Here is a 14322-nt window from a genome sequence, read left to right on the forward strand (position 1 = left end):
GTGGGTTTTATTGACTTGTCAGAGCAGACAGCAGAGTGCAAGCTCTGCCTTGTAAGGTGTGCAGTTAACAGGTTTTTGAAGCAGGAATGTCTGCTGATGACTTTTCATTTGTAATACTGTTTTGTGTTTTTAGCTAAAGTTGATGATTGGTGATTAGTGCATATGCATACAAGGACAGAAGAAATTCACAAAACAGACTTCAGACTTTTTTTTTTTAATCCAAACTAGACTCAATCATTCTGATCACGTTGCTTTAAAATCAAGTAGGCCATGAGTCTAATATGAGCTAGCCCCATTTTGTCTCTCTGTTACATTTGAGTGACAGAGGTAAGCATCGTTTTTTTCCAAAAAAAATAAACACTCTGCAATGTTTGCACAACCCAGAATATCATTTAACAACAATCCTCAAAGACTTTTCAAACCAACTGAATGAAATTGTCAAAAAAAGATGGCTGTAGGCTATGTCTGTGGCTTAAACTCCTGTTTACAGGTGTGGGGGAGTATTACTACATATACGAGTCAAAGGTTATATAAACTCTTTTGTGGCTCTAGAGGAAGCTGCGTGTCAGATAAATTACCTCAAGTGATGTCACTTGAGTCAGCATTGGTTGTGGCCAAAGACTACAAGTCTGAAAATAATAAAACAATCCCGGGGTGTGGAGTATTAAAAGAAGTGAGCTCATCAAACCTCCGTGGTCTGGTCCTCATCCCTGCTCGAGGCTAGCCTGCAGCTAGCACAACTTCCCTGAATGTCTAACTATACTATCAGCAGTCAAGTTGCATTGCGGGTAATGTAGGCGCCGGGATTTGAAGAAGAATGTGCAGAATAAAAAGCCTCTGGTTTTGCAGCATTATTCTTGATATTTTTTAAAACTAAAACTGGGAACTTGCCTGTGCTAACCCTAATCCTAAATGTTATATCTGTCTCTATTGATGTTAATCTCCATTATTTTAGATTTTCATACAAAATAATGTCTTCAAACTTTTCCCGTGTTGCACAGAATGAGGGGTGAATCTAATTTTCACTACCTGGATAAGACATATTGCAACAAATCTTCTTTGTCGTGCAGAGGATGGAATATTTTTTTTCATTTAGAAGGTTTGAGTCTTTGAAGATTTAAAAAAAAAAAAGACCCTCCAGAGCAGCGGTAAGGCTTAAACTAAACCTTCAAGGTTTTTCAAGCATCACCAGGTATTTATTTTTCAGAGGAATTGACACTTAAGTCTGTACTCAAATGTAATTGTAATACATGAGAGGCACAAACTCTACAAAACATCTTCCTTCCTGAAGAGGCTGTTCATGGTATTTCCCACACTTCTGCAGGATGTGTGCAAACATTGTTACTGACTGGAAAGTGTGGCTTGACTTTCACTGGTGAAACTGAGTCAGGCAAAAAGAGCTATGGTAAAGTGCCAATGCTGACAGATGCTACTCAGCTATCTGTCTCATAATGAATTTAGCCTCTCCCCCCTCTCTCTCTCTCTCGCTCTCTGTCTTTCTACTCTTTCCTCTCACCCCCTGTCCTGCAAATACAGTTAACTGCATGACCATCCGCGATGAATGGCGGTTAACAGCTGCCTCTTTTTTGATGGTTGCCTGTGAGAGCATGTAATTGCATTTGGCCCTGGGTGTACATGCACTCATTAAACCAGTGTCAGTGCCCATTACATTCCACAGCAGTGCAACTCAGGTACAGAATGCAAATCCCAGGCACGAACACTGTGCTCGGAGAATACTTCAGCACTGAGGAGCACGAGAGAAACAAAGACCTCAAGCCCAAGACAAGATCAGAAGAAGAAACAAAAAGAGTTGTATTGATTGTTTTTTGGGGGTAAATTTACCTGTCCAGATGAACAAATTAATGAAAGAAAATTAATGAAATTTGCACACATTTAAACACACACACACACACACACACACACACACACACACACACACACATGCACACACACACACACATGTTACCAAATCTAAAATAGATGCTATCAAAACACAGCCAAATATCTCATTATAAGTAGTAAGAGGATGTGTCTTAGTGGGAATAATTTAGCTGGTCCCAGTTGTTAGGGCTCAGAGAGGATAAGATAAGGATAAGATCTGCTATGTTGGGACCCGATCCATGCTGGGATCAGATACAGAATTCCAAAAATGCCCATCGACATGCCAAGATTCAGTGTTGGACCCCTTTTGTTTTGCTGTACTATCTTATCTCTTTGCATATTGTTCTGGTATCTCTCACTAAAAACATTATGAGGGACAAAACATTTATCAATGAACTTTATCTGAGCACTAACTCCCCGACTCTGCTTGATGGGAAGGAAGGTGAATGTTATGAAACTCGGAAAATAAACTACAGATTCCTCAAACCACAAAAACAGACCTCATGTCCACACTGGCTTTCAGGTCCTATAACCATCAGTTATTGTGGCACGTTATGCCATGCTGTGTCCATTGTTATAGCTGGGGCCTCTCTGCTGTGTGAGGCAAACCACCATCAGTCATGTAACACACGGGAAGGTGCACTGTCTGCCTGAGTCCCCACAATAATACTGCAGAGACAAAGAAGACGTGACATCTCATACAAGAGACTCAGTAATGGACGTTAACACACTGTCTCTTACCACAATATGACACGTCAGTGCACTCATGACTTATGAGGACGAGGATAAAAGCTGAAGGCAATTCACACAAAAAGATGAGCGATGGCAATATTTATTTGGGCCCCCCACATGTCAAACAATGCAGATGTGCAAAATAAACTACAGGTGCAGCCTGACACCTAGTGGACAAACTGCGCATGCACACCTGCGTGCACATGTCATATCATCATCGCCACACCCTAAAAATGAAAACAGGTACTGGTTTCATGGATGAGAAATACAAAATGTGTCTCTTAGTAGTAGACAGTTGCTCATATTTTGTCTTCAGGAAAATAAATATACACATATATTATCAACCACAACTGGAGGTGTAGTGCTGTAGCTGTCCAACAGATGGCAAAGTCTATCTAGTTTAGAGCAGTGTGACACAGATAGGCCTTTCCCTTGAACTAGGCCTCTCTCTGGACACTTCACCACATTGTCATATTCAAACAGCACATGTTTGAGCCATTAAACCATGACACACCCAACAATATCCCTAACATATAGATATATGGCATTTTATTTGATATCCCAGCCATAAATACTACACATCCAGCCTAATGTGTCTTTAATGTGCTGTGTTCAGGCTATTAGGGAACCGGCAAGCAGTCATTTGGACCGGTTTAGCTGGCTGTACACGCCCTATAGTTAGATCTGGTCTAAATCTGATGGACACTGTTCCAACTGTGCGCCTAACTGTTTTCTGGTGACTTGAATAATGAGCTATAAAGAGGAGACAAAGGGAGTGTATGTGTGAGAGAGAGGGAGGGAGGGAGAGAGAGAGAAAGAGAGAGAGAGAGAGAGAGAGAGAGAGAGAGAGAGAGCGAGAGAGAGAGATCCCTCCATCCTTCCTTCCTGGTGGGAGGTTTGAGATGCGCTGCGCAGACCCGTCCGCTATCGACGCATCTTCCTGGCCTGCCCCCCTCTCTCTCTCCCTCTCTCTCTCCCAGTCTCTCTTTCCTCCTTTTCTGTCTGCCACTAGTCTACCTGAAGGGAAGTGCAACAAAGCCAATAAGAGAGAGAGGGGAGAGAAAAAAAAAATCTGGCGTGTCTGGCTGGGCCCTGTGCGCGCTATGCTGCGGTAAAAAAAGGCCGCTGTTTGCGGTGTTTACAGGGGATGTAGAGAGGCAAAGAGGCACCGCTCTCCCTTCCCCTTGACGGACCGCCGCCGTGTCTGCTCTGCTCTGCTCTGCCCAGCCCGCTGCATCGCTGAGCGGCCTGCGAAGCACACAAGATGTCGACCAGAACGCCATTGCCCACGGTGAACGAGCGTGACACCGAGAATGTAAGTGCTGTTTTCCGGGGGACACCGGTACGATACCGGACGTGTGGGAATAAAAAAAAGAAAAAAGAAAGAAATGGCATCTTGGATGTTTTGCGCACTGGTCGGTGCAGGTTTATGGCGAGTGTTGCAGAGAGACTCGACCAATGAGCAGTCCGGCTTTATATTTTTTTTTTCCTCCTCTGACGGGAATAAAAGCCTAGAATAACCTAGAATGAAGGTGCAGTTTGGCCCAGTTTGTGTACACAAGGCTAGTCTCTACAACGCACTGCGTCAATATGCTGGTTTTAATGATACAAGCGAAGCTCGAATGTTAATGTTGAAATAAAAAAAAAAAAAAAAAAATGTGGCCTGTGAGAGGAATGGTGTTGCTCCACTCAACTGTGCAACTGGGGGGTATTTTCTAGTCCAACAACGTCAATATTTAGGCAGGGTGGGGGAGGACATTGCCCTACTTTTCAATGGCAACGCTTGGTAGCATCGCAATGTGACATCCATCACCTATTGGGCTCTGTTGTAACTGCACGCTCAGTGCTGAGGAGGAGGAGGTGGAGGACGAGGAGGAAGAAGAGGAGGAGGAGGAGGAGGAGGGAGCGTGTTATTATTCACCATTCTGCTGCCACGACACTGATGAGCTGAAGCAGCAGACAGACATATATTTATGAACAGGCTAAAAAAAAAAAATGGCTTGGAGAATATCTCATTCAGTGTGTGTGTGTGTGTGTGTGTTGTGTGTGTGTGTGTGTGAAGGAATGTTTATGAACGACCACCCACCCTTTGTGTGCGCGCATACACTCACGCGCACACTGAGCACAGCATAATAATAATACCTCTTTTGAGATGAGTCCAAATGAGGACTGCTGTGTGTGTGTGTGTGTGTGTGTGTGTGTGTGTGTGTGTGCGTGCGCTGACAGGCTCTGACATATCTAGGTTCATCTGATTTTTTTTTTTTTCCTGGAAACAAGACGAGGCACAGACTAAAGCCTCCTTGTGTTTTATTGTGTTATAAGTACAAGCAGTGGAAATAGCTGGAAGCTGATTCCCGGGTTTAGAACATAACGGGGCTGTTATTTTGTCTCTTTGTTTCTGGATTATTCATCTTCAGGTGATAAAACCTCAATTGGAAAATGCATTTTCCAAATTTACATAACTCAACAAACCCTAATGTTAACTTCACATGATCATTCAGGGTTCAGTGATGCATCAGCTTCGAGGAGTGCTAATATAACTGTCTAATGCTGCTTTATAGACATAGACTGCCAGGCGGCTATTAAAGCACTGCCTCAGCAGCAGCACAGGCAGTAGCCAGTCAGCCTAGCCTGCCTCTGTTGGTCTCCATCAGGCAGCCCCAGGGCCCACTAGCAGCTGAACTGCATTGCATAACAGCTTATTACTCAGAGAGACGAGTGGCTTTTAGTGCAGCAAAATAGAAGAAGTTCTCCTCTGGCATTCTTATTTGATGTGTGTGTGTGTCAGTGCAGGTGTGTGTTGTTGTTTTTTATGTCTGGAGTTAATGGATGGGCGAGTGAAACAAAGTTATTGTGTTAATCAAGCACACGAAAGCACCTGCCCTGTCCAGATGCCCCTTGGACCGAGTTCATTTAGAGAGTTTGGAGCCAGGTGTGTGTTTGTTCACGTATGTGTGGTTGAAGCATGAACTGACCACAAGACAGTTATGATCTAAAGTTGATGGAAAGAGTTAAAGTAGTAACTGCAAATATGGGGAAAACAGTCAGATTGCTCTGTCATGGAGATTTAAAAGAGGCTTTTGGTGCATTAGAAACAAGGATGCTGACTTTGACTGGCATCATATCAAAAGAACTTCCCTTCTTTCTCTCTCTCACACACACACACACAAAACACACTGTGACACTGGGGTGTGTTTGTATCCTGCAGTGTAGCTCTCCTCTTGTCAGGATGTAGCATAGCTGACATGATGCACACCCTGCAGGGTGTAGCGTTTCCCCCAGTGAAACGGGAGCAGGGGAGGCTGGGTAACCAGACCAAGGCTTTATTCTCTGTCTGGGCGTGGTGCTCAGGAGGAGCAGAGGATCATGGGATCTCTGACCTGGACTGACATCAGCAGCTGTTGTAGAGGAGAGGAAACAGACCAGCAGAGACTGCGCTTAGCCTGTGCCAGTGTTGTACTTATAGCAAGCCGTTTCTAATTCACCTTCACATGCCATATCACAGGGACACTTGTTGTTATCAGGTCGGCCCTGGAGCCAGTAACATTGTTCTTGAGTCTGTGCTGCACATTATGTAGGTACTGTATTATCAAAGGCACAAAGTCAAAGGAGTCCACTTTCTTTTGATGAATCTTGTCTTGTGGCTGATAAGGTCTCTTTAGGTTAGGAGGTTAAGATGTCACAGATGGAGAGGTCTTGATTCACTCCCACACACTTTGTCTTTAGGCTTGCATCCAGAGTGCTGCTATGTGTCTTCATGTAAATGTACATACATTATAGGCTCACACACACATGCACATGTAGAAGACTCCATACCCTTCTGAGATCTGGGACTCGGTTAATGAGTTCATCTCTGTTTGCACAGCAGATATCCCAGCTTTGGCACACACACAAATCTCTACTGCAGCATTCTGCAGCATTGTTTGTATGTGTGCAGTCAGTGTAGCCAGAAGTAAAATCACAGAGAGTGCCAAAAAGTCAGAGAGGTTATGTTGTAGTATTAGGGTCTATAAATTAAAGTTACAGTCGGTGAGAATGAGAATGTCTCTTATCTCTGTTCTGTAGCACTCATCGGTGGACGGCTTTGTTGAACCCCCGGTCCCCCCGACGAAGTCTGCGAGTCGCCACAGCCTGCCGCGATGCCGCAACTCTTTCACCTCAACAGAGGAGCACCCACATATTGGCAACTACCGCCTCCTCAAGACCATTGGGAAGGGGAATTTCGCCAAGGTGAAGCTGGCACGACATGTCCTCACTGGACGAGAGGTGAGTTTTTACTTAAACTTACAGTTTTTTCACCATCTTTGTTTTGTTCATCCTGGAACATACTACAGTATGTCAGCCTCGCTCTTTTATTGCTGTTCACAATTAAGGTTGCAGCTTTCATTATACTTTCACTCTCTGTGAGCTTGCTAAGATTGTCTTATCTATAAATGACCAGAAAAATCATAAATATCCAAAACAACTTTCTTGAACACAAGATGACTTATTGTAATCACTTGTTTTATGAATGGTATAAAACCCAAAGATCTTCTGAGAAGACTGAGAAAACAGTCAAATATTCATTTATGCAAAGCTGGACTCAGTGAATTTTTGACAAAAATAATTTGTATTCTGTCAGTTGTCTTAATTAATTCATTGGTTAATTGTTTCAGCTGACTTCACAGTATTTATCTCTCACATCTGTTCTCATATTTCTTAGTTCCCAACCAGAGAAACCAAAGCGTAACTGAAATATGGTATCATATTTATTTGGTTCATTAGTTCTGTTTAACACATTTTAGCTGTACTGACTCTCAGGAGAGTAAATGATCCTCCTGTCATGACAATATTGAACATGTTGGTTCTCGTCGTCAGGTCGGGTCAAGATCTCCCTCTTTCACCTTGCACTCTCTGTGTGTGTCTCTCTCTCTCACACACACACACACAGCCATACACTGCTGATCTGTCAGAGTGATAGACATCCTGCTTTGGTGCGTCTGTAATTAAAGCTCCAGTTTCCCTAAGGAGAAAACAATGACCTGTGATCTGTTCACTGTCTTTCACTCAGCAGGACCCACAGCACTCACTGATCCACCTCAGATATCATCTCATCTCTATTTCTTAGCCACATGCATCCTGTAATCCTCTGACTTTCATTATGTACCTGTTCCAGGTCAAACCAGCAACAGTCTGATCCATTCTGCGTCCTTTAATGCTAATGTTAAACAGGCGTATTGGGTATGCGACCCACTGTTTGCAGAGAAGGTCAGGTGCTGCTTTGTGTGCCTGAGTGCCTTTGCTGGCTCATCAGAATGCAGAGACGTGGATCAGAGAGAGAGAGAGAGAACAGGTGGAAAGAACATAACACACTAATACCTACTCTATCTTCGCTTGAGCACAGCAAAGATTTTTCTGGCAGCTTAAATGAAAAAAAAAAAGGTTTAACTCTGTAGAAAAACATCAAAAACAGGTCTGTGGAGACAGAGAGGCAGTCACAGCAGTCTAGGTGACAAAGTGTCCTCTATCTGCTGAGGAGGGCAACTACAGGATCACACACACACACACACACACACACACACACTCACTTGCACTGATGGAAACACTTGCCTCTACCATATGTCCTCATGTCCTACCCACCAGGGAGGGATGATGATACATGATCATTTTTTTATTTAACTATCAATTCTCTGTAATATTGTAGATGAGAATGTTTAGTTAGTTTTTATTATATAGATTTATGCATAGCTTGTTTTATCTGATGTAATGCTTTAGAGGAATAGAGTTACTTTGACAATCAATAATCAGTGCTTTGTCGTGCCCTGGTAGCTCACCTGGTAGAGCATGCACCCTCTGTACAAAGGCTCAGTCCTTGCTGCAGCAGCCCAGATTTGGTTTTGACCTTTGGCCGAGTGCTGCATGTCATTCCTTCACTCTCTCTCCAACTTCCTGTTATTTTTCAGCTGCAACTTTTAAATAAAGGCTCAAAAGCTTTTTAAAAAATCACATATTGGATTTTGCATACATGTCATATTGTGATATATAGCAGTATTAGGAAAAAAAGTATGTTGACAGATGACTGATAATTATTTTCATTACTGAGTGATTGACTAATTGTTTTATCAATTGACTCCAAAACAAACATATTTTCCGTTTCTGATCACAAAAAAACACAAAAAGAAATCCAACAATGAAGAAGCTGGAATGAGGGAATGTTTGTTACTTCAACAATGAATTGATAATCAAAATAAACTGCTCTGTTTAACTAGTAGATTAATTGACTAATGTTAATACAGTACATAAAAGAAACTTGACCAACACACACCGACACACGGCACAGAGAGCAAATGTATGCACTGAAAGAACTAAATATAGACATGCAGCTGAACAAAGACCACAGAGCTAAACAAAGAGAAGCAAACATGAACATACAGCTGTTGATGCAAGTAGACATAAAAAAAGTGAACTCTAGTCAGGTTAATTTTATTCGTAGAGTTAAAAGAAATCACAGATGTGCCTCAGAGGACTTTAAAATCTGTACAGAATATGACACCTTCTATCTTTAGACCCTCAATCTGAATAAGAAAAAGCCCTACAAGCTCTTTCCAGGAAAGATAAACACGAGTAGACAGAAATAGCAATAATAGTCAGATTACAATATGGAGAAACCGAATGACACTGTTAGATCAATAAAGTGCAAACATAAGTATGTGAAGAGTATGGATCAGAGAGGCAACTTCCAGGTTCTGCCAAATTACTAACTGACACGTGAAGTATTTATGGTACAGGTCAGATCACTGTACATACAGGCCTCTGTAATAATAAACTAATAAACTGTATTATATAAGTGGTGCAAGAGTCTTTGTCAGGGTAAATGTTGTAAGGGCAATTATGAGTTACACTGCTTCCTACATAGCAATGGTAATAGCTTTCTTTTCAAGTAGTTCCCTTTAGCTCTGCGTGCTGACGGTCATGACTCTGGTTGTGAAAAGGAAGCTCAGAGGGAAATAAAAGTGCAGGGGAACATGTGAAAAACTCTCCAGAGATCCCCCACCTACATGTCTGAATATTCACATGTAGCTATGTGTTTCACATGCGAACACAAAACCTGCATACGGTGAAGAGCATATGGGCTGTGTGTTAGGAATGCGCTGAATAATTAAAAGTGATGCACGTCGCCCTTCTGTCACTGTGGGACTGAATAATTCACCCTCAGGTCCATTAGAGAGAGAACACACAGACAAACACTGGCATATGATCTGATACCTCCACACATTCATCAAGTCTCTCAATCTGAGCACAAAAAGGGAAATATTGGTACGGCGTAGCATAGAGGAAATGCAGTGTCTACCTTTGACTCATGAGAAGGGAATAGTGGAAGTTGGAACAATAGAGTGACACACGAGGATGGCTCTAACACCTGCAGGCATACATCGACACACAAACATACACCCGCATGCCTCTGCATAAGTTTTGTCCGTGACAAGAGGAAGCTGAAGGGAGGGGAGTGAAGTCTGTCTGTGCACCTGCCCACCTAAGACAGGCTGCAAATAGACACCACCTGCGTACTGCGTGTCTACACACAGCGAGCCTCTCTGCAGTCTCTCTTTTCCATGATAGACTGTTCCTCTCACGGCCACCACAGAGAAGAAACTAAATGTCCCAGCGACTTGTACTGCAGGTCCTTTAGGGAAACCCCGCTCAGTATGAACAAGCTGCATTCTCTCCACTGTGACTCAGCATTTGCTTGCTCTGTTTTTCCCCCTTAACAGGTTGCTTGGGAATATAATCAAAATCTGCATCCACTGATGCATGTTTATTAAAGCCCTCATGGGGGCAGAGTCAAAGTATAGCTGTTAGAATATGTTGTAATGAATGCTTTGATGGTGTCATTAATCTCCCAAGTTTAGTTTTCAAGATAGAGGACCTGCTTATGATTTGAGAAGAATGCAGTGGTGCATTGGCTCTTGACTAAGCCTGATTCTTGTTCCCTATAAATCATACAGTGCAGTAGTTTCTTGTGCTGTCTGTTAGTTGCAAACATACTGCATGATGGAGAATAGTGCCATTGTTAATAATGTTTATCATGTTAGTACATCATATAGAACGGAAAACCCTCAATGTTTTGCTCAAGAGCACTTCATCAGAGCCTGTACTCAATAGTATAGAACTGAAAGGCTGATTGAAGAGTGACGTAAAACAACAACTTGAACTGGGGTCTTCTATTACATGGTGTCCTCTTGTGAGTTCAAACCTGGATTTTCGGTTGCAAAATGCTGCCCTAGACCAGTCATTGACCATTTTAAGTCGACTGTGCCCCGTCCCATACTGTCAGATATACCTATAGTACAGAAATATATACCCTGGGCTAGGGCTGCTCGATTATGGAAAAAATCAATATCACGATTATTTTGGTCAATATTGAAATCACGATTATTCAAACGATTAATTTTGAGTTTCACAATGCATTTATTCAGCATTTGTCTCTCTCTCAAAAAACACTTTGTTATTGATTCTTTATGCAAAATATTCAAATTGAAAATAAATTTGGGGTACAAATATGTACTTTACAGCTGTTTTGCAATGTATAAAGCATTGAATCAATAAAATAAATATACTTTATGGAACATTAAATAAGGCATAGAAAAACATAAATGTATCCAAAATAAACTATGGATCCAGCTGCTCTGCAAATTCTCTGTATTTAGAGAACAAAATAAATATAATAATAAGCATAAGCATTAATAAGCAATAAGTATCTTCTTGAAACCCTCACCCTGGACTGTATTATTGGGTTGCATATCTTTAGCTAAGAAATATCCAATGGCAGCTGTTAGGCCCCGTTTACACGTACACGGGTATTTTAAAAAACTGAGACATTTCCCTTCGTTTATACATATCTTTTACACGCAAACGGTGAATTCGCCTCTGAAAACGAATCGAGTTTTAGGCAGCTGATGCGCCAAAAGTGCGATCAATGTTTACCTTTTGCTATGACGATGATCATGGAAGCAAGCCGCCCATAGGCTTGGCGTAGTTATGATGGCGCTCGATGGCGTATTTATGCGGGTTGATGTAAACGAAAACTTTTTTGAAAACGATGCTATGTGCACGATGTTATTTTGGAAAACGGAGGGAGGGAAATATTCGTTTCTCAACATACCCGGCTATGTGTAAACGTAGCCTAATGTCTTGTGCCTCTCCGAACTTGTCGGATAAGGAGTCGCATTAAACAATGTGTCTGTGATCGATGACTGAGTTTGCGTTGACGTCTTGCTGGTTGTGGCACTGGCTTTGTCTTTTTGTTTCTTTATTAATTCGTCGTGAGTGACTTTGTGCTTTTGTTTGAGATGGTTGAATAAATTTGTAGTGTTACCAAGAGGAGCAGCTATTACCTTGTAGCAAATCTTGCACATTATGTGCTGCTGCTTCTCGTCGAATTCTTCTCATTTGCTTTCAAACTCACTCACTGTTTTTGAACACCAAACGACACACCTCCTCACTCTTCAGCTGCGTGAGGGAGTATGGGCTATCCTGTTAGTCAGCAGGGCCGCGTGAAATGGAATGTAATGCGCATGCGCGTCTCTCAGAAACTCTGTAATGAAAAGTGGAAAATAAAACACTCGATTATATGATTTTTTGAGATCGTTTGACAACAAAATCGCAATCCTGATCAAAATTTGTTTAATTGCACAGCCCTACCCTGGGCTGTTTTAAAGTTTACATATTGCATTTTTTAGTAATGCTATAGAGCTTTTTTTTTCTGAGTTGTGTATATCTCAAGCATGCAGGTGATACCAAGCACAGTCTGATGGTTTCACACTATTCCACGCCAAGATTTGTCGCGATGAGCCAGCAAAAGCAGGGAAGAAGAAGACTAACAGTAAACATCAGCTTCACCCGTAGGCCTGATTTGTGCTTATTGCTGATTTGCAAGCAGCATGCCAACACACCAAACTAAGGTTGTTAATATGTTAAATATTGCATTCAGCTCAAACTCTCAGTCTTGTCATTACCCATGAGTAGCTGAAAAACAGCACTGCATCAACACAACACAAAGTAGAAATTGACTGTACTTATATAGTTTTCTCATTCAGTCACACATTCGTACGCTGGCAGCTACAATGCAAGGTTGGCACTTGGGAGCTAATCATTCATACATATTTACACAGCGATGGCGCAGCCTTCCGGAGCAATTTGGGGTTCAGTATCTTGCCCAAGGACATGCAGACTGGAGGAGCCAGAGATTCAACCACAGATCATCTGATTAGTGGCTGTCCCAAATCAAGAATATTTAATTTTCATGCTGGTGTGCTTCAGTATATATCACTTAAAATACTCAAAACATGGTGACAGGAGTTCATAGAGCTGCATTATTAGAAAACAACTTGTCTCTTTCGTCTGTTCACATTAACAAACCGTGCGTTTATGATGTTTAATGTTGTGAAATGGTCTGTGAGGAGTACACAGTTGAAGAGTCTAAACTCCCTTCGAGGCCTATAGAGACCAGCAGCTCCAAAGTGGTTTGAACCATCTCTCCGGGCCTTCCTTAGAGATTTGCACTCTCCTTACTGTGGCTGAAAAAATGTTGCAGTAATTACCCTTTAGTGAGACCACAAACTCAGCCTGCCAGCACTGGTAACATATTCATATTTATTCAAGAAATACTAATGAAATATTATGCGCCAACAAAAGGCTGTGTGTATAATTTCAGTGTAACTACATTATAGTGTAAAACTGCTCTGTCAATCCCTTATCAGCACGATGTATGGGCTTACTGGTGACTCTGCAGTATGGCTCAGCTCGTGGCTTTGTGAAAGCTGCTGAGCTCTCAGAAAGTGAGGGGAGCAGATCTGTTTTAGTGTGCACTTTGGGATGATTATTGAGATGGACGGGTCAGACTGCTGCCCGGCAAGACCTGCCGAGCCAACAGTAGATCATCGACCTGCAGAGTCATAAATACTCACACACACACACACAGACACACACAGGCACAATTTACTTAAGCTGTTCACCTTTGATTTTCTGTGGTTGCATTTACATACCGTTAGTGCAACTGTGTGTGTGTAATGGGTCTTATTTTACATTCATCATCACCATGAACAAATCCACATTTCTCTTATGTTTATCTCTGTCCATTAAAGCTTTACCTCTTCACAAATTACTAACCAGAAGAGCTTTAAGGTGTGTTCAGCTTGAGTGCACCATGACATGTTTTAACAAAGCCGCCTCACGGCAGAAGAGTGGGGTAATCAGGGTAGTTCTTTTCAACACAAGCTTTCACTATGCAGCCAAAACACAAATACAGAGCTAGAATTACTTTTGACATCACTTTTATCTTTTGTCTCCACTCCTTCCTTCCTTTCTTTTTTGTCTTCTCGTCTTTTCTCTCTTTCCAGGTGGCGGTGAAGATTATAGACAAGACCCAGCTGAATCCCACCAGTCTACAGAAGGTAAGTTGCTGTTTTATGGCCTCATGGTTAACATTAATATCTTGGGTACAGTGCTCATGGCTTTTCCATTAGTCATTCCCGAGTTCTCTCTGCTCTGTCTCTTTGCTCTTTGAACTCAGGATGTACTGTTTTACATAATGTAATCAGATGCAGCCAGGAGAGACCACAAGGCTTGTTTTTAATCTCCACCCCTCCTCCAACCCCACTCTTGATTTTCTTTTTCTTGGTTTGTGGTTAGGAGCAGCTAAAAATACCCCTGCTTGCCTATTTGTCACTT

The 14322-nt window shown here is 42.1% G+C and overlaps 1 protein-coding gene across 2 annotated transcripts in view; it reads left to right on the plus strand.

Annotated features, from left to right (window-relative positions):
* The first annotated feature begins 3496 nt into the window (after nt 1-3496).
* Nucleotides 3497-14322, plus strand: part of LOC104930289 (serine/threonine-protein kinase MARK1) — a 29660-nt gene continuing 18834 nt past the window's right edge. The window contains exons 1-3 of one of the 2 annotated variants that reach the window (XM_019267955.2): nt 3497-3928; nt 6679-6879; nt 13992-14045. In XM_019267955.2, coding sequence (XP_019123500.2) covers nt 3878-3928; nt 6679-6879; nt 13992-14045 — 306 coding nt within the window. In that variant the 5' untranslated portion in view covers nt 3497-3877. The remainder of the gene's footprint in view (nt 3929-6678; nt 6880-13991; nt 14046-14322) is intronic. The other variant, XM_010745046.3, reaches the window with a different exon arrangement.

This window comes from Larimichthys crocea, chromosome III (genome assembly GCF_000972845.2).
Source record: "Larimichthys crocea isolate SSNF chromosome III, L_crocea_2.0, whole genome shotgun sequence".
NCBI classification, from domain to species: Eukaryota; Metazoa; Chordata; class Actinopteri; family Sciaenidae; genus Larimichthys; species Larimichthys crocea.